The sequence below is a fragment of the Typopeltis vanoorti genome, chromosome 18 (assembly GCF_054136105.1).
Source record: "Typopeltis vanoorti isolate ZY-2024b chromosome 18, IOZ_Tvanoo_1.0, whole genome shotgun sequence".
Classification (NCBI taxonomy): domain Eukaryota; kingdom Metazoa; phylum Arthropoda; class Arachnida; order Uropygi; family Thelyphonidae; genus Typopeltis; species Typopeltis vanoorti.
Window position 1 is genome coordinate 94224067 of NC_143566.1, and position 20736 is coordinate 94244802.

Genomic DNA, 20736 nt, shown 5'->3' on the forward strand with positions numbered 1-20736 from the left:
CCAGTCACCTGCATTCTCCTGGATTCTGCTTCTCCATATACCACTTTTTAGTAACTGTCCATGAGGCACCCTTTTATCCATATCATCAGTTTCATATCCATCTCCATTTCTTGCAGTTTGCATGATAGAGTTCCATATGTGGTATCCTCTCAAATGCCTTTACAAAATTCAGCAGTATCATCATCACATAGCCATTCCCTTTATCCAACTCATCTGTCACCCATCTTATAAAAAGTTAATACATCACTAAGACATGATCTACCATTCACAAAGTCATGCTGTCCCTCATGGTGTATCATATTCTTATCCACCCATTCCACACAAAGAAACCACTTCTTGCATAAAGGAGGATCTAAGTCTGTGGTAGCAATTATAGACTAATCAGAACTTTTAACACCACTCCTGAAATACTGATTAGTATATAATTGCTACCACAGACTTAGATCCTCCTTTATGCAAGGAATTATTTTGTTCTCCTTCCACTCTCTAGGGATTTTGCCAGAGCTGAGACTTAAATTAAACAGCCTAGTCAAAGGCATTACTAGTCCCCCACACACATTCTCTTAAAATGCAAGCCAATATCTCATCCAATCCCTCAGCTGTGTGTGTCCTGGGTTCGATTCCCGTCGCCGACATGAGGAGCTTAAGGATCTTCCTCAGCCATAGCCAAGTTAGCTAGTCTTGGGCGTGGACAGCAGGGTTTTTTCCCATTTATGTGGGGTTTTTCATCCCGCAAGTAGGCAAACGAGCCCTGTGAACACATGGATCTACAGCTATAAATACTTACCCCCCCTCATGAGGGGTCTCAACTCACCCCAATAGGGACGGGGGAGAAAATGGAAGAAACTCCATATGAATAAAATAAACCTCTGCCATAACTTCACTTGAACAACTGTCACTCAGTATTTCAACAACTCTTCATCTGCCTCTGTTACGTCTCTACCATCTGCACTCATTAAAGTTATCCTTCCATAGTTATTCTTCCTCCTACATGCCACATAACAAAAAACTCTTTAGGATTTACTTTCACCCCTTCAGCTAATTTCTTCTCATAATCAAAATTTGACTTCATTACCATGCTAGTCACCTTTCTTGCCTGATCATTGTACTATTTTCACGAGTTAGCTGGTCATCTCTAGTTGATGCTGTTCTAGATGAATTTGAGTAGTATAAACCATCTACCCATAATAAAAAATGCCACATGAACAAGGGATCCTATAACTTCAAGATAAGAGAGAGAGACAAAGGGGGAGATATTGGTCTTTCAGAGAATAGGAAGGAATTTAGTTTATGAACAGGATGAAAAGAAGCTTGTAAGTCAATTATTATTATTATTATTACTATTCTGATCTGAAATTTAGGAGACACATTATCAAAATTGTGAATACGAGTTTTCCTCATATTCGACATTCTAGAGGCGACAGACCTTAGTTAGTTGCCTCTGGACCCTTTCCAACATCTCTTCGTCCTTCTGAAAACCAGGTGAACAAATCTGGGTACAGTAGTCCATGTGTAACCTAATCAAAGCCTTATACAATGGAAAAGGAATCTCCCTACTTCTACATGTCAGTGTCCTCCGCATCAATCCCAGACATCTTTGTGTTGTCTTCACAATTTTGGCAATGTGTCCCCTAAATTTCAGATCCTTATCCACTATCACCCCAAGATCTCTTATTTCCTCCACCTTCAACAGTATATCCTCACCAAGCATAAATTCTACATCCCATCTTCATTTCCCACCTTTTAAAACCTTATATTTTGTAACATTGAACTCACATCCCCATTCCCGTGCTCAATCACTCAATTTATTGAAGTCTTGCAAAATCTCTCATGAGAAATTGTTATACAAATTCCCACGATTGCTTTTACATGGGCTCTAAATTATGTAGAAATCAAAAATTAAAGTTTTAAAACTACAGTAAATAATTCTACTCTTAAGTTGTAAAAAAAAGAAAAAAGATGTATATCGAAAGTGTATGTGTGACAAGAATTAAGGGATTAGCCCAGATTAGGTTTGACCAGTAAGAGCAAACGTTCGAAATGTCATACCAGTGTAGAAATTTGCTGCCAAAAACGGAAGTAGCCCAAGTGACATCATCATATACGCAGAAGATCTGGGAAGTTACAGCTAGAGAACAAAGAATGAACAGAGCTATAAAAGGACTCTAGGCTGACACACACACACACACTCTCTCAAGTTTGTCTGTGTTGAGGCGTGATCCTAAGTGCAGGGGGGTTCCAGGTGAGGCCGTTACTGTATGTGTGGAATTCAAGTTACTGTGTGTGGAATACTACGTATGTGTGGAATTCAAATTACTGTATGTGTGGAATACTGCTACGTATGTGTGGAATTCAAGGCATCAACAGTGGTTCAAGTTTACCAATGAAGATTCAATTTACATTGTCCCTGAAAACTACCACCAACAGACCGCCAAGGGCCATCCAAATTATAGCCTGCACCCAGGAAGAAAGGCAAAGTGTAGTAGAACTTAAGGAAGTATCGTCCAAGTTGTTAGGACTGTATATGAAATGAAGATGTGAGTAATCTCTGATCTGTTAATGTTACAGTAGTAGTACTTGAGATTGTATGTATGCTTAGTGAGGTTGAATTGTGATTAGTCAATTATTAAGTTACGAAAATAGAGAGAGTAAGAGCTTTTGTTTGATATTTGTCTAAATGCATTGTACAATTCACTTAGCTTAAATCAAAATGTTTCATCTGTGTAAATCTCTAGCCTGATCTATTAGCCAATGCACTGCTTCCAAATAAATATCGAACCTGTGAGTCTGATTAAAGTAACAATTGCCACGACTAGCTTTTAAGGAATTGAGTATGTTAAGAATCAGATCTTATATATGTTCAAACCTAAATTCTCATGCTGTATATATAATTTAGAGTGGCACAGTCGAAAAACAAATAAATTTCTCTAAATTACACAGTGTGGATGTTGGTAACCTGTTATAGTGGACAGACTAAAACCAAGGGTCCTTCACTAACAGAGCAAACATACGTAATATTATAAAGGATTAATTGCAAGGCCTAAGATAAGCAGATTACTGTTAAGTTGAATAAAGTATTAAATGTACACGTATATGAGAAATGAGTGGAACTTAAGAAAACTTTTAGTGAACAAAGAAATTAATCAAATTGAAGAGAGATAGAGTATAAATTAAAGTAAAGGATATTATTTTACATCGGCACAATCGACATTATTTTAGTCTTCTTGTAAGGCCAGCCACAACATCTTCTCTACTCTTCATGGTTCGTCCCAACTTTGCATCATCTGCAAACAACTGAATACGAGTCTCCATCCAAATCTCGCCAATATCATTAATATACAAGATAAACAGTAATGGCCCTAAAACAGATCCCTGAGGCACTCCAGTACTTCCAGGTCCTCACAGAAGCACTGTGATTTCATGCGTGCGCGTAGCCTTTTCCGCTCCCTCACGTCGTCAGGCCATACGCAGTCAAAGTAGCTTTAGCCAGTGAGCTTCAGCCAGCCTTTATAAGTGTGCGTGTTGCTTGGGAAAATTAAGTTACAACCAACTTTTTATGAAGATGTTATTGACCAGTTCATAAAGAAGAACTGTAGGGTAGAATTTGTATTCAAGCTAAATTGAAAAAGATAGAATATCGTTTGTAAAATAAATGTTGTATTTGTATGGTTAAATGTACATAAATTTCTAAATATATAGTTTTAAATGGTCAGTAATTCATTATTCCACTAATCAGACTTCAATCATACCTCTCAATCCCTGAATGATAACAAGAGCAAGCGTAAATTTCAAGACCAGCATTCACCCCTGCCATCTACTCATTCACAGGTACTAAAGAGCACTTTTATAAATTGACCCCAGAATCCCTGGAGTAGATCTGGGGGTTAAGGATTAAGCTGTGACTCCTGATTCTTAATTTTGATGTTTAATCATTTCAACTTATTGTACCCCTTTTAATATGATTTTTACAATTGTTTTTATGCTGTTTTATGTAATATCCTGAGACCTCTATATCATACACTAAATAAATAATCTACTGAAATTCTGTATAAACCTTTCAGAAGTTTGTAAGTCTCAATCATATCAAGTCTCTTTTTCATTATTGCTAGTGTCTGCAGCCTACAAATTCTCAATGTCTTCATAACCTGTATTCCAAAATCCCAATATCATTTTTGACACTCTTCTTTGCACTCTCTCTCTCTCCCACTGTATCAGAATCACCACAGAAACAAGGAGACCAGACCTGCATGCAATAGTCCAAGTGAGATCTTATCAAGGCCTTGTAAAGAGACAAAATGACTTCCTTATCTTTACATGTGAAGGCTCATTTTAGCATTGCCATTATTCTCCAAGTTGTATTTACAATTTCTGCAATATAACCAGTGGTGAGCTATAATGGGCTCGAGCGAGCCCTTTGTTAAATTTTTCTCAAATTTGCGAGCCCCTTGTTCTTCTTGTTTAATAATCTTGTAGAACTAGAAAATACCACTGTAGAATGTATACATGCTACTTTATATTCATATGGATTATCTGATAACTATTTAAAAAATCATTTCATTGCATTTTGTTCTGAGCTAGTGTAATGTTAGGAAATAAATCAAGTGTTGCAATGAAACTTATACAAAAATTTCCGTATTGTGATTTGGCATTGTGCTCATCATTTACACTTAGCAATAGACGATTTGATAAAAAAACATTAAAGAAATAAATCATTTTGAAATATTTATGAATAAATTATATGCTTTTTATCATCAATCACCAAAAAATCAACGAGAATTAAATACGATTGCAAAAGATCTTGGTATCGAAATTTTAAGGATCGGCCGTGTGTTTGGACCACAATGGCCAGCTTGCAGTTTACGAACGGCTCTTGCTTTGTGGAGAAATTACCTAGCTTTATGCAAGCATTTTGCATCGAATGATAAATATAAAGGCTTTTTAAACCGACTTCTCAATTTGAAATTTTTAAAAGATCTAGCATTAATGATTGATATATATCCTACAGGAATTATCATATCTGTCAGAAGCTCTACAAAGTCGCAATACAAGTATTATAAGGGCTAAGTTAGGCCTTTTTTTTTTCTTTTTTTTTTTTTTGCTCAACGATGTGAGCCCTTTGTAAAAATTTCCATAGCTCACCACTGAATATAACCCTTGAACTTCAACTTCCTGTCTACTAACCCCACAAACAAAATATGACATGGAGTATATCTCTCTCTGTGAAGTCACACACACACCACACCTTCTGCAATCTTTATACCATTCTCTCCAATCAATGTCATCCTTCCATAATCATTCTTTCTTTCTTTCTTTTGCTGGCTACACATCAAAAAGAACTCCTTAAGATTCTTTTTGGCTTCATTAGCTAACTACTGTTCAAACCTATCTTTAGCTACTCTCACCAACCAAGTCACCTGCCTTGCCTGGTCTTTGTAGTCCTCATGGAATTGGTTAATTCCACTTCTCTTATGCTGCCTCCATAATGCCCTTTTTCTCTGTATTGCATGCTTAATCTCTTTATTCATCCATCTCACATCTACCTTATTTAATCTTCTCACCTTTGGAATACATTTAGACATTGCATATACTAGATAGTTTTTGAAAATCCCCTAAGCTGCATTGATCTCTTTTCTAGCTAACTCCTCATTCCATGCTACACCTCACAAGCTGTCTCCTGAGCTCTTCATAATCACCCCCCCCCCTTGTAGTATGTGTGTGTATATATATATATATATATATATATATATATATATATATTGCCATAATTAAAATCACCCATAATGATCACTCTTTTCTTATTTGCTTGGCTAATTTGATTATACATTTCATAGTCACTACCATCCACATTTCCTGACCTATAACAACATCCAACCAAGTATTTCATTCCATTCACCTCTATCTCACACCACACTGCCTCTATTTCCCTCTTGCATCTCTACTTTGTATGGACACAATATCACTCCCCCTCCCTTTCTATCCTCATGAAACACATCATACCCTTCCATCTCCATTCCTGTCAGGATGTCGTCCTCACCTAACCATGTCTCAGTTATTCCAACAATTTTGGGTGAACAGACTCAATCAGTGCAACCTTTCATCTGCCTTGTTTCTTACACTTCTAGCATTTGTATATAAAAACAACAGCTGATTCCTGGGTATTCAGCTAGTTCCACTGATACCACTCATTCGATGTAATCTCGCCATGCTCAACTGGGGCCATTTCCCTTTTTGCTTATTCATTTTAGAACCATCTTCAATTCCAACTGTTTCCACTTGATCCCAGGTCATCCCATTCCTTTCCTGTCTACACATGCTCTCGCATCCTCTTGGAGCATCCACCTTTCTCATGCTGTGTACCCCTGTCCTCCCTGTTCATCTTGCACACCCATTCTCTCATTTTCCATACTTATGCCACTTACTTCCTCATTCACAACTATCTCTTCAATCTCTCCTGCTCCTCCACATCACTTCCCACTTCATCTGATTCATTCTCTATACTGACTTCTCTACCTTCCAGCAACAGTCTCTCCAAGCTACTCAACACCATAACCACTCAAATTCAGTCCATCACATTTGAGTGGTTATGGTGTTCAAACTCATTCCACACATTAACAAATTGGACTCCCCCTCTCCTCACACATTTCATTTCATCAACATCTCATTCATAATCCTTGCCTCGCTTTCGTTCTTTTTACCATCCATTACAGTTTTCAAATAATTCATTTTCTTTTTCAATGATTTTTTAACAATTTTTCGGCTTTCTTTCAAACCATGCTTCTCTTTCGAACAAGCACTCATTCTTCCTGCGACATTCTTGCTACTAACACTTTGTCATCAAATCCTTGTTTAGCTCACACTTCGCACATACTCTCCTTCCATATACTTATGATTGCTTTAGAATATTGTTTGGTATTTGTCTTTCTTTTAACTTTGTCAAATGCTTTTTCAAAGTCAATAAATGTAATATGTATTGCTAAATTGTACAGCAATCCCTCAATTAATGCGCCCCCGATTAGTGCGTCATTTTTTTTCAACATCCAAATTCGATTAGTGCGCCTATATACATCTTAAAAATAAATGTTACAGATTTTAAAAATTTTTGATCTATACATTTTTTATGGCTAGCTATTTTAAAAAATCACTCACCAGGATGAAATAATTTAGTTACTGATTTGAAACATTTTACAAAGTTATTTTTTAATGGCATACACTATTTCCATGTCCACTATGTTCCAAATTTGTCATTTGCTTTACATAGCATTTTGCTAATCATATCACTTGCAATTGTTTTCCTTACTTTTTTATTTTAAATTATTTTGCTAACCTTTAATCATGAGTAAAAGAATTAGTGATCAAAAATAGAAGTGTGAAAATGACTCGAAAAGTAAGAAAAAAGTAAGAAAAATAAAGAAAAATGAACAAGGCGAGTCCAGAGCAGAGATAGGACAAGAACACAAAAATGGGTGAATCAACTGCTGAATACAAAGAGAAAGGTAAGGCTGCTTCAAGTTCATCATGCATGCACTCGAAATCAAAGTATTATAATGATTGAATTTGAGAGACTTCTTTGTACATGGATTGAAGATTGTAACCAAAAACGGATCCCGCTAAACACTGGCCTTATAAAATCAAAAGCATTGTCTCTTTGTAACCTGGAAAGAAAGGGCTATCAATGATGGAAAAGAAGAATTCCATGTTAGTGCTGGGTGATTTGAGCATTTCAAAAAGAGAAATAGCCTACATGATGTTCTAATCACAGGAGAAGCTACAAATGCAGATAAGGAGATATCCAGGGATTTTGAAGAAAAATTGTGTAAGAAGAGGACTACTGTGATCAACAATACTTAATGACAATTTAACCGACAATATTTAATGTCGATGAAACCAGCCTTTTTTTGGAAGCGAATGCCTTCCAAGACTTTTCTAGCCAAATCAGAGAAATCTCAGCCTGGTTATAAAGTCGCAAAGTTGAATGAAATTACTGCTAGCAATATGCGAGCCGTTTAGAAGCACATTCTTCCACATTGTGCAAATGATTCTAAGTTAATTAAATCTCATTCTGAGAAGTTGAGTGATTCCAACCTGCTAAATTTAGATACACAGCAGGAAGATCCTGAAGAATATGACGAAAATTTAATCACTGACAAGCCCAAGGTTTCACAGAAACAATTTTAAAATAGTTTTCGTACAATCGAAGTTTTTAAGCAACAATGCTTAGAAACTGACCCTGGTGAAGAGAGAACCAGTAAAATTTGTAGAAGAGGCAATAGGGTCATACCGCCATTTGCATGAAAAAAATAAACAGAATGCCTGCCAAACTACGTTAGCTCAATTCTTTGTTAAGAAGCAGAATAATAAATTTATATTCTAAATATGTTTTATTGTCTGTCATCTTCATGGTTTTCCTTTAACTAGGCCCTGAGACATACCCTAATTCTTTTATAAAAAAAAATTAAGGATCAAAAAAGAAATCTGAGGAATGAATTATACATTTTCCCATAGGTTATTATATTCGATTAGTGCATTTTTAATTAATGCACCTATTTTAAAAGAACGCATCAGGAGCACTAATCGAGAGATTGCTGTATTCTCTTCTTTTCTCTAATATTAATTTTAGGCAAAAGGCTGGGTCTATACATGATCGTCCTTTTCTAAATCCATTCTGTACTTCTAAAATAAAGTTTTTAAGTATTTTATTAGTTTGTTATTTAAATTTGCTATATATTTTGTAACAGGTTTAGTATACTTATACCTCTATAATTTTTAGGTTCATCTCTACTACCTTTTTTAAAAATAGAGATCACAATTGCTTTTTTTTTTTTCATTCTACTGGTGAGTTACCAGTTGAATATATTTTATTTAAAAATAAAAGGAGTCTTTCTTTAAACCTTGTTCTTGCATATTTATATAATTCTGAAATTATATAAATTGTTATTTATTGGCATTATTAATTTGGATGTGTTTTTTGTAAATAACAAGTACCTTTCCTGGAAAGGTACCTATTGTTGTTTACATCACACCAAAACATGGTATGAACGTAAATTTAATGAAGCCTGCGATATTCTTATCAACCACCTGAATCTTAACTGTCGAAAAATCCTAAGAATATGGGATGACATATTCTACACACATAACCTTTTTGTCCAAGATAAATAGGACTGTAAGTAATCCATGTAAGTATCTTACCTCTAATATAACAACTCCCATATTAAATTAAGACGCCACTTTTGCTGTAATAAAAACTATCTATATGAATTTGTTCTCTGGTGATGATATAAATAGAATATAGCCTTGATGTAGTTTTTTTTTTCTATTTATCTTTTTATTTTCACTACAAGTTAGGCTAGTAGAATAATGGTTGATCAAATCATTGTCTCTTTGGCATACTGTTTGAAATGAAATATAGCTTGTCTCTTTATATATATGTGTATACTCCAGATGATGACCTTGATATAAAGGTTGAAATGTTGGGAAATTGAAGTAATTATTTCTAACATGGTTGTAATCTCCATAATTTGTCTGAAATGAATGCTGATCACCATGTAATACTAAAGAAAAGGATTACTCCATCAGCCTTATCTTAACAGACCTGATGAATTATGGGTATCCTCATTGTGAGAAGTGGCGTTCTTTAACAGTATTTCTCACTTTTTTGTTGTCTACCTTTTACTGAGCTGTTTGAAATGAAATATAGGACTTCATTTCAAATTGCTTGGACTTCAGTTAAAATTGTGCCATTTATTTACAAAAATTTAAAGATCGTAACGAACTTATGTAAAATAAATTTATTAGCTGCAAAATTTTTGCCTAAGTATAATAGGCATCTGTAAAATCTTAGGAGGGATAATTTAGTGTACTCGTTTGTATTCGTATCCTATCTTGTGTATGGTCTAATTATTAACTTGTAATCTTGTTGGGCTGCGCCATTGTAAAAACTTATGTTATCTACTATTGTACATACGATCTTAGCACCTGTCACTTCTGAAAAGTAAACAGTGCCAATTTAACTTTGTGCACTTTTTGGTGTAGAAACAAGGCAAGTTTGTTTAATTTTTTATGTATATTGTCAATGTTTTTTATGCTAGCAGATAATTTTTTAACATGTTTACATGTTGTTAGTTTTCTGGTTTCCCAAAAGTTGCACCACTATCAAATTTAATTAAAATGAACACTTTGCCACAATTGTATTAAATGTTTGTTTGACAGCTGAAAACATAAACATAATCTCTGACATTTCATTGTTTCTTTTTCTCTGCTTGTGATGGCAGACTTTTAAAATTTTACTTTTTTTTTATTATTTTAACTTTTTACTTATTATGTGTGTTTAAAGTAGTATAAATACATGTTATGCGCCATTAATTTCCCTGTATAATCCACACATGCGTACAGTATTTCTCTTTCAGTTGCTAACCCCATGCATAAAATGAGTAATGCAGAAAAAAGTTCATCGGTATTCAGATGGGTATTTCAAGTTTGGTTTCATACCCATCAGGATGAACGGTCACCATTCCGTCTATTGTGCAAACACTGTTTGACCAACATATCAATGAAAATAGGTCATCTCAAAGCACATTTGAAGCCGAAACATGCCGCTTATGTGAACTATGATTTGAACCAATTTAGGTCTCTAAAGGAGAAGTTTGAGAAAAGATCAACAATAGATTCATTGTTCTCTGTACAAACTGCTACCCAAAATTGTAGTCTGGAAGCTAGTTATGAAATTTCTCTGCTCATAGCTAAATCAGGAAAACATTATACTATAGAGGAGGATTTAATTAAACCAGCGGGAAACAGTTCTGGAGAAATATGACAAAGGAATGCCACTAAGCAATAACACTGTTAGCAAAAGAATTGAGAGGGATAAAGATGTGGAAACACAACTTATTGAAAAGTTGAGATCAAGGAAATTCTCAATACAGATGGATGAATAAACTGTAAGAGAGTGAGGCTGTATTGATGGCTTATGTAAGATCACTTGACAATGGTGAATTTACTGAAGAGATGTTGTTCTGTGAAACATTGAAAACCACCAATACTGTCATTGATATATACAATAAACTCAAATATCAATGAAAAATATTACATCTTGTGCTACAGATGGTGCCCCTGTTATGATGGGCAAGAAACGTGGCTGTTTAAAATTAATGAAGGATGACAATCCTGAAATGTTGCTTGTGCATTGTGTTATTCACAGAGAAAATTTAGTTTCCAAAAATCTTTCACCTGTTCTAAATGAAATATTGAATTCAGTTATAAAATGTATCAACACTATCAAAGCTAATGACAAATGTGAGAGTCTCTTCAAACAATTTTGCGATGATTAAAAAACATAAAACTGCTGACCATGTAAGATTACCGTTTCACAATGAGGTGAGGTGGCTGTCACAGGGGAATTGCTTGAGAAGATTCGTGGAACTATTTGATATTCTTGGTGAGTTTCTGAATGACAAACCTGAAATGAAACTCTTAGAAACAGTTGATGGTCAAGCATTTGTGAGATATTTGACAGATATCTTTGAAAAGCTGAACATGTTAAATAAGCAACTGCAAGGAGCAAATAAAACCCTTGTTGATGCAAAGGCTAAGATATTTGCCTTCATTGCATTTCTGCAATTATGTCAAAAGAAAGTTTCAGCCAAAATATTTGACCAATTTTATTGGCTAAATAAGTGTGAGATAACTGATGCTGATGTACTTGTTACTGTTGATCACCTGAGCAAAATGGCCTGTGATTTAAATGACTGGTATTCTGACTTAAAAGAAATTTATTTTCCATCTTTGATAACTCAGCCAATGCTAGTGGACCTAACTGTTGTGGCCATGAAGTATCAAGAACTCTCAGAAATGCAAAATGAGTCTATAGAACTTTATTCAACATAAAAGGAACAATGCATGGCTTTGTGATGAGACAGAAATTAAATATCCAAATTCAACTAGTTTTGCACAAAAATTACTGTTGCCCTTCCCGTTGTCATATTTAGTTGAATGTGTCTTTAGTGCTGTAAATGAATTGTTACTTAAAAAGAGAAATCGTCTGGATATCACAAACCGTGAGGATTCAAGATTGAAATTGACTAAATTAGTACCTCAAATAAAAACTCTTTGCAGCAGACATCAAGCTCAAGGATCACATTAACTTGGATTTTATTTTCCCAAGTTGAGTTCAATTTATGTTTATAACATACAAAGTGTAATATGAAATTTATATTCATTGAAGAAAGTCAAATTAAAAGTTGTTTTATCTATGTTCCTTTTTTATTTGAAGTACCTATTTATATTATGCTTTTTCAGAACTTGGTCGACTATTATTCTAGAGGAGGCATCAAAATCTTTGAGGGGTTGAGGTGAGGCATGATCCAAAAAATTTTGGAAACTACTGTTTTAAGCCAAAAAAGAAAGGTAACATTTCAGTATCCTTGAAAAAATAGTTCGTACTTTTGTCTACAAAATGGCCTAAAACTGCATCTTTCACCTTATTGTCATCTGCAAATTTTCATCCTTGAAGGTCTTTCTTCAGTTTCGAAAGAGGTAGTAGTCACTGGATGCTAGATCTGGACTGTAGGGTGGGTGTTCAATCTCCTGGAAGCCACAGTTCTTCACTTCAGCCTTCACAACAATACCCATATCGACCGGAGCATTGTCGTGAAGCAGGCGAACACCATGACTAAGCATCCCTCATCTCTTAAATGGCATTATGCAGTTTGTGCAGGAGTGAAGCATAATATTCTGCATTCATGGTGGTATTCCTTTCCTTGAAGTCAATAACGAGAATTCCCTGGCAATCCTAAAAGATTGTTGCCATGATCTTCTTGGTGGATTGAGTGACCTTGGTTTTTCTCAGCAGTGCTTTGCATGGTTTGTGCCACTCCATGGATTGCCTTTCGGAAAGAGGAAGGATCATAACAAACGACCACGGTTTCATCCCTGGTGACAATGGATTACAGCACTTCTGATTCCCTTAACAAACTTCTAAAAACTTAAGGGAACAAGTCATATGATGCTCCTTCTGAATTGAGGAGAGAAGTCGGAGCACTTACCTTGCACTGATCTTCATCATGTAGAGCTTCTCTTGAAATATGCGAAAGACGGTTATTATAGAATACCCTAACCTTGCTGAGATTTCTTTGACATTCAGCTATATGTCATCGAGGAGTTCCTCCTTGCAACGAGAAACATTTTCCTCAGTCATTATTTCCACAGGCCAACCATCACGAGGATCATCTTCGATGCTCTCTTCCTACATGAAACTGTTCAACCCATTCCTTCACGGTGGAATATGAAGGAAAAGCTTCCCCATGGAGAACACCCTTCTTTGGTGAAAAACTTTATCAGCACGGTACTCAATTTTTAACATTACAGCCACTTAGCATACCACATGTTAGTCAAATGAGTGCCTCCAACTGAACGACGCAGGTAGAGGAGTTGAAACTGGTACACTAACCTCCCAATAGGAGGTTAGTTTACAAGTTGGCATGAATTTTGTATGCCAGGTCAGAAACTTTTGGAACTTACCTTGTATTTGTCTTAAAGTAAAAATCTGATCCTGACAAACTCTGTTTGGCCTGAACCCAGCTTCTCCTCAACAATTTTCTTAGGCGTTTCTCTACCACACTTGCATAAATCATACAAGGAATACTCAGTAGAGAAATTGCTCTGTAATTCTCACATTCAGTTTTACTTCCCATTTTATAGATGGATACTATGAGTTCTCCCCTCTGACCAGACCTTCTGAATTATGCAGTGTAGCCATTGTAAAACTTTTATACCTCCATTTTAGCATTTCTGGTCAAATATCATCTACTCCAGCTGCCTTTCCACATTTCAGGTTTGTGACAGCTTTTTATACTTTTCTACTTTGAGTAGATATGTATTCCAGATGGCATTCATGTTGAGCATTTTCTACCGCCATCCTATCACTGCTTGTTTCATTTAGCAATCATTCAAAGCAATTAATCCATACATCAAGAATATCTTTATCTTCAGTTTTCATGTCCCCTATGTCGTCTCATCTTTCTTCATTTCTGAGCTTTTTCAATAGCATCCAGAATATTTCACCACCTTCCTGATATTTATTTTCTATGTTCTTACCAAAGTTTTCCTGCGACTTTTGTTTAGCTAATTTTACACAAAGCTCTGCATTCTTACATATTTCTCTGTATTTCCTAAGAGTAAAAAACCTGACTTGCTAGGAAAACTTGATATGCTTTCTTCTTTTCCTTGCCTTCATCTTTAACTTAATGATTCCAACCATGGAGTTCTGATTTTTCTATCCATGCAGATTACCTCATCATATGCCTCTCTCACTGAATCATTGAAAGTTTTCTTTATGGTTTGTACTGAATCTTCAAGGTTTGGTTCTTGTTTTCAAACCTTTTCTTGAATAATGTTTTTGCATTTGGCTCTATAGTTCACGTTTGATAACTGTTCAACTTTGATTCATTTCGAAACTTTTTTACACACCCTTGTTTTCAACATGAAGTTCAATTTTATCCTACTCAACACTAAATGGTGTTCACTTCCTCTTTCAAATCCTCTGCATACTTATGTCCTGAACAGTGGGAAAACATCACTGTCAACAATAACATAGCCAGTGAGACTTTTCTTATTCCTTGCATCTTCTCTCCATGTGAATTTGTGTACATTTTTATGTTGGAACATGGTGTTATTACTAGTTCTGAACAGAAATTTAGCAGGTACTTACCATTACTATTAGCTTTGCATTTTTCTCCAAATTTAACCAAAACATTTCTCATTCTGCTGTTTAGTTCTCCAACAAGGACTAACTTTTCCTTTTTTAGCTGTGTCAACTGCCTTCTCTAATGCCTCGAAAAATTCTTCCACTTCTTTAGTAGAACCCTGTGTGGGACCATAAGCACAAATAAGTCTCATTGTCCAGTTCCCCATTCTGATATTAGAACACAACACTTGATACTGCATGCCATTCAAGAAGATAATCCTCATATTTAGTGTTTAATATTATAGCTGCTACTCCTTTTCCCCTGATTGTTGTTGTCTTAATACAACATCCTGTATTTGTTGCTTAGAAAGATCTCACCTGTTTTTGTCTTCTTTATTTCAGTAGCACCTATTACGTTGATCTGGTACTTACTCTCTCTTCTTCGAGTTCCATTTCTTTTCCATTGATATTTGTTATAATGATGGTACCCATCTTAATCTCTGCTGATGTCGAGTTGGGGTTTGAGGACCACTGTTGTTCAATGTGTATCTTAAAGATATTGGGATGGGTTTAACTGAAAAAGTTTGTAGAAGGACTTGAATGGGCAGGTAAGTGGAAATTTGGTAAGCAATGATGGGATGCAAAATATACGCTTGGTGGAGAAACTTTAAAAGTAAAGGCGATGAGAGATCTGGGAGTGGTGATGGACAGGGACCTGAAATTCAGAAAGCATATCGCACAAGTTGTGAAGATGTCACATCAAATCGGAGGACCGTGATGTAGAAATAAAGAGGTTACGATACTATTGTATAAGGCCTTGACCTCATATGGATTATTGTGGAAATTTCGTGAATGTTGAGTAGTGCCTTCTGCACAAATTTGGTCACCAGGTTTTCAAGATGACAAGAATATGTTAGAAAGGGTCCAGAGAAGATTCACAAAGGTGTGGAATGTGGAGTATGAGAAAAGATTGAAAGAAAGTAAATTTCAAAGCCTTATGAATATGAAGAGATGAAAGGGGGATATGATTGAGACATATAAGTTAGTAACGGGTTGTTATCAGATTGACATATAAAGACTTTTCATAGAATGGGAGGGGGGGGGATAGAACAAGAGGCCATTCCTGGAAACTGTATAAAGAGGGTGTGAGCAGAGGAGTAGGTTAGAATAACAGGCTATTTTGGAAACTGAATAAGGAAGGTGTGAGCAGAGGAGTGCAGAGCAGGTTCTTTGCATGGAGAGTCGCTGGTAAGTGGAATAAGTTGCCCGAGTGTGTTGTGAATGTAGACACATCGAATCACTTTAGGCAGGTTGGATGAGCTTTTTGTGTGATAGCGTGTACCTCGTAAGACGAGTGTCTGATTCCATGGAGGTCAGATGTTAATAATAATTTCTCTTTATAAGGTTATGAAATGGTTGCATTTTGACACTACTGTGCATAGGTTTAGTTCTTTGGATTTCTTGTAGATGAGGAAGTACTTGAGAAACTTACAAGTTTCTTAAGGGGTTTCATGAGATCAATGCAAATGAAATTTTTCAATACATGACAAGCGGAGAGAAAGAGAGAACACCCCCCCTCCTCCCGAAGTTGTATAAAACCATAGTTTGTACGGATGAGCAATAAATTTTTCACTTGAAGAGTGATGATTGAAATTAAGGAATGGTGTGAATAAGTTACTGTAGGTCTCCTGCAATGAATATCAGACTCCATGGAAGAGCCTGTATAATAACAATATTTGTAATAATAATCAAAAGCAACAAAGTTTTCAGTAAAAACATGTTTTTTTTCTTTTTTTAATCTATAGGAATATTAGACTTTTACAATTATGTGAATAATAGAAATTACTATTTAAAAATTTAAATATATTTAAATATATCAGAATCATCCTGAAAAATGCTCCAAACTTTGAAAAACGTACAGTTGGAAGATGCTGAAGCTGTTTCATGTCATTTTCGCCGAGTGACATATTAGTCACTGATGATTCACTGGCTTTCTGGTCAAAATAATACGTACTCTCAGGCACATTATGTTCACATTTGCTTCTGAACTTATCTTTTGAAAATGAGTCCATAATTTCAGTATCAACACCACATGGTGGTAAGGCTTTATGTGCAAAAAAAGTATTCTTGTGACCATTCAGAAATGGTTGAAGATCTTGGAAGTGTTCCTGCTGATCATCTTGAAAATGTGATGTGAAACTCATATCGCCAGTATTCCTAAAAAGTAAAATAAATAAAAAAAAAATAAGAATCAAAATAAACAAATGACAATGAGATTAATCATGTACTTTATGCAAAATAATCAAATCATATAGCAATCTTACATCTATAAAGGTGGAAGAAATGAATACTGATTGGAATTCTATTCAGACCAGTATTTAGTTTGTCTATGGTCAATGTAAATAGTGAAAAAATAAATGATGATGGAGAGAAAACTCAGGAGGTGTACATAATATAAATGCTATGGGCGATTTAATCTTGCAGAAATTAACTAAATGTCAACAAAGCTCATTAGATGGAGGGAGAAAAATTCAGTGAAAAAAAAAGTTACATGCAAGACTATGGCAATATAATGGAAGATACTTGACTATGATAAAAGTTATCTTCTGGAAATGTGAGAAGCAGAGAAAAGTAAACAGGAATAAGAAAGGTTATTATCTGTGGAAATACAATGCTAGTGATGCAATCAGTTAGTATAACAAAGTTAATGAAACAGGACTTGAATGAAAAACAAACAAACAGAAAAACCTTTTATCCTGATATACATTCTCATTTACTGTTTTCATAATATTTTCTAAATGTTGAACTCTAAACCATATACTGTAAATAAGAATTTAGAATTAAAAATAATAATAATAATAAAAAAAAAAAAGGAAATGGAAATTTTAGTAAGACAACTTCCCAAAAAGGCCAATGTCGAAATCCAGAGAAAATGACACATCTACACCAGATAGGCTTCTTTCTCTAATTAGTGTGAACATTGATTCTGTTTAACTGGCATGTAGCTTTCATCATCAACTGCGAGACCAACATACTGTTCACTGGAAGCCTGAAGCAGTTTGAAAATATAACATTTGGTCTCTAGATTAAACAGCATTTTTTTTTAAATTTAAGTCAATTCACATCTCAGTGAAAATATATATATATGTGATAGGGAAAAATAATTTCCTAACACATATACAGGGTGTTGACACTCAACCTCCCAAGTTTCAAAGAATGGCAAAAAATCAATATGCGGAAATATGTAAGGTTTGGGTTGTTCAAACATTCCAGAGATTCTACAAGTTTCATCCAGAATTTTTTCCTGTGTCACAATGTGGTGGCATTGCTGGACAGGGCTATCATAACATTTTAAACATGGTGTCAGATGTGCAGAAAGTACAAGTTGTGTAGTGGTTAGCTGAGCTGAAATCAATGAAAGCAGTGCAGTGTAAGTTATGTCAGGTGTACAAAAAGGCAGCACCCAACCCCAAGAGTATCTGTTTGTGGAAAGAAAATTTCCTGATGACAGGAAGCATTTCAAAACAACATGAAGGAGGGAAGCAGCCAATATTGAAAGAGAAGGTAGAGATGATTTGCAAGACCTTTGTGTGAAGTCCAACAAAATCTGTCAGGAGAGCATCGCATGAACTGCAAATACCCCACTCCACCATTCACAAGGTAGTCCATCATGAGTTGTGTCTACACATGTACAAAGTACAGGTGTTGCAGGAAATCAAGCAAAACGATAAACCACAGTAAGTAATGTATGCAGATGAAATTCAGGAATGTGTTGACGAGAATCCAGATTTACTTTCCCAAATTTGATTTTTGGACAAAGCCACTTTTCATGTCAGCAGAAAAGTGAATAGGCACAATGTCAGGATACAGAAGAGTGAAAATCCTCACTGTGTCATGGAATACATGCATTACTCCAAAGGTAAACATCTATGTGTGGTGTAATGCAAAACGCTACCAGTTGCCCATTTTTTTCATGGAAAGCAATATCAATGATACAATTTACCTCAGCATACTGGAAAATTTCATCTTTCCACAACTTTAAGACTAGCAACAGTACATCCTCTTTCAACAGGATGGTGCCCTGCCACACTGGCATTTGGAAATCTGTGCAACTCTTGACAGGGTCTTCCTTCATCGTGGCCACCATGATCGCTGGATCTTACGCCACTTGATTTTTTCTTGTGGGGGTATGTGAAAGACACAGTCTATGCAACTGAAGTCCTAGAGAACGTGAAACAACGTTTTTGCTGCTGCTGTGTCTTCCATCACCTGTATCATGGTTCAGAGAACCCGGTCAGAGATAGATCGACTTGACATTGTATGTGTGCTACTAAAGGAGCACATGTGGAAATGTACTGATTTTTTTTTTTTGCAAAAACTTGGTGAGTGTTTCTTATCATTTATACAATTTTGACACCATTGTCACACACTTCATGTCAGCAGAATCTTACGGCACTTGATTTTTTCTTGTGGAGTATGTGAAGGACACAGTCTAGAGAACCTGAAACATAAAAACACAACAGTTTTTGCTGTTGTGTCCTACATCACCTGTGACATGCTTCAGAGAACCTGGTCGGAGATAGACTATCGACTTGACACTGTGTGTGCTACTAAAGGAGCACATGTGGAAGTGTACTGATTTTTTTTTTTTTTACAAAAACTGGGTGATTATTTGTTATCATTTGTACAATTTCAACACCATGGTCCATACATTTAACTAATAGTAACACGCTGAAACCAGGTAAGTCCAGTGTGGACACCCTGTACAACAATTTCCCTCACTGTATACGGGTGAGTCTTTAAATAACAAACTTACCTTTCCAATATCTCTTCATCCTTTTGAAAATCAGGTGACCAAATCTGTGTACCGTAGTCCATATGTGACCTAATTAAGGCCTTATACAATGGAACAAGACTCTCCTTACTTCTACAAGTCAATGTCCTTCGCATCATTGCCAGAATTCGTTGTGTTGTCCTCACAATTTCAGATCCTTATTCACCATCATCCCAAAACTCTTATTTCCCCCACCTCCAACAATATATCCCACTAATTGTAAGCTCCACATCCTATCTTTGTTTTCCAAATTTTAAAACCTTACATTTCACAACACTGAACTGGCATCCCCACCTTTGTGCCCACTCACTCAATCTATTCAAGTCTTCTTGTAAGGCCACGAGATCTGTTCTACTCATAGTTTTTCCCACTTTGCATCATCTGCAAACAACTGAATACTCCATTCAAATCTTTCCCCTTCCATTGATACATAATGTTGATATATTCCATTATTAGAATTACATGCTCTTTATTTTCTTGGCCGAAACACTAACACTGTTATCATGAAAGTCAACAAAGGCAATGATACTGTTTGGATGGATACCACAGAGTATAACTGTCAATTGAATGTTTTATTCATGACAGATCAACATATAACATAATTAGCAGGGATCCTACTCAAAGCCAAATAAACAAATTAAATAATTTATTGGAACATTTAGCTAAATACATTTAGAATTTTCTTCAAAATCTCTCTGGCCAAACCAATTCTTACATTAAAAACAGTATTGACTTTATCCTTTAAGCCAATATGGTCTCTTCTGATGTGGTTTCTCAATTTACAAACACCTCTCCAAGAAACTCTTCAGTTTTTACAAGATGATTTTTCTGAGTACATTTATTTGTTTAAATTTACCATCAAGGCAGGATATTTCATGATAACAGAACAAAGTGTATCAGCAAATAAAAGGAACAGTCAGTAACAGTCCTATCTCACCAACTTTAGCTGATTACTTCAAGGTACATCTGGAAAGTGAACTTTTTAATACACTTGTTATTCGACCTAATATCTTGTTATATTTTGTCGATATCTTTCCATCTATCCATCTCTTATACTGTCTGACTGTCTTGAGCTTCCTTTCCTCTTCTTCCAGGAAACTTCTATTATTGCTCTGAGAAGTCCTCCTTTCATTCTTTCAATCTATCCAAAATATTTGAACTTTCTTCTGTCAATATCCTTAAGGAGCCTTATAGTGCTACTGGTCCTTTCAAACACCCATTCATG

At 35.5% G+C, this 20736-nt stretch overlaps 1 protein-coding gene across 1 annotated transcript in view; it reads right to left on the minus strand.

The window, feature by feature from the left end:
* LOC150096951 (eukaryotic translation initiation factor 2-alpha kinase 1-like) overlaps positions 1-20736 on the minus strand; it is a 271576-nt gene that overhangs the window by 144585 nt on the left and 106255 nt on the right. Inside the window, exon 6 of the mRNA XM_090408100.1 lies at positions 16597-16894. Within this exon, the coding sequence (XP_090264226.1) occupies positions 16597-16894 (298 nt within the window). The remainder of the gene's footprint in view (positions 1-16596; positions 16895-20736) is intronic.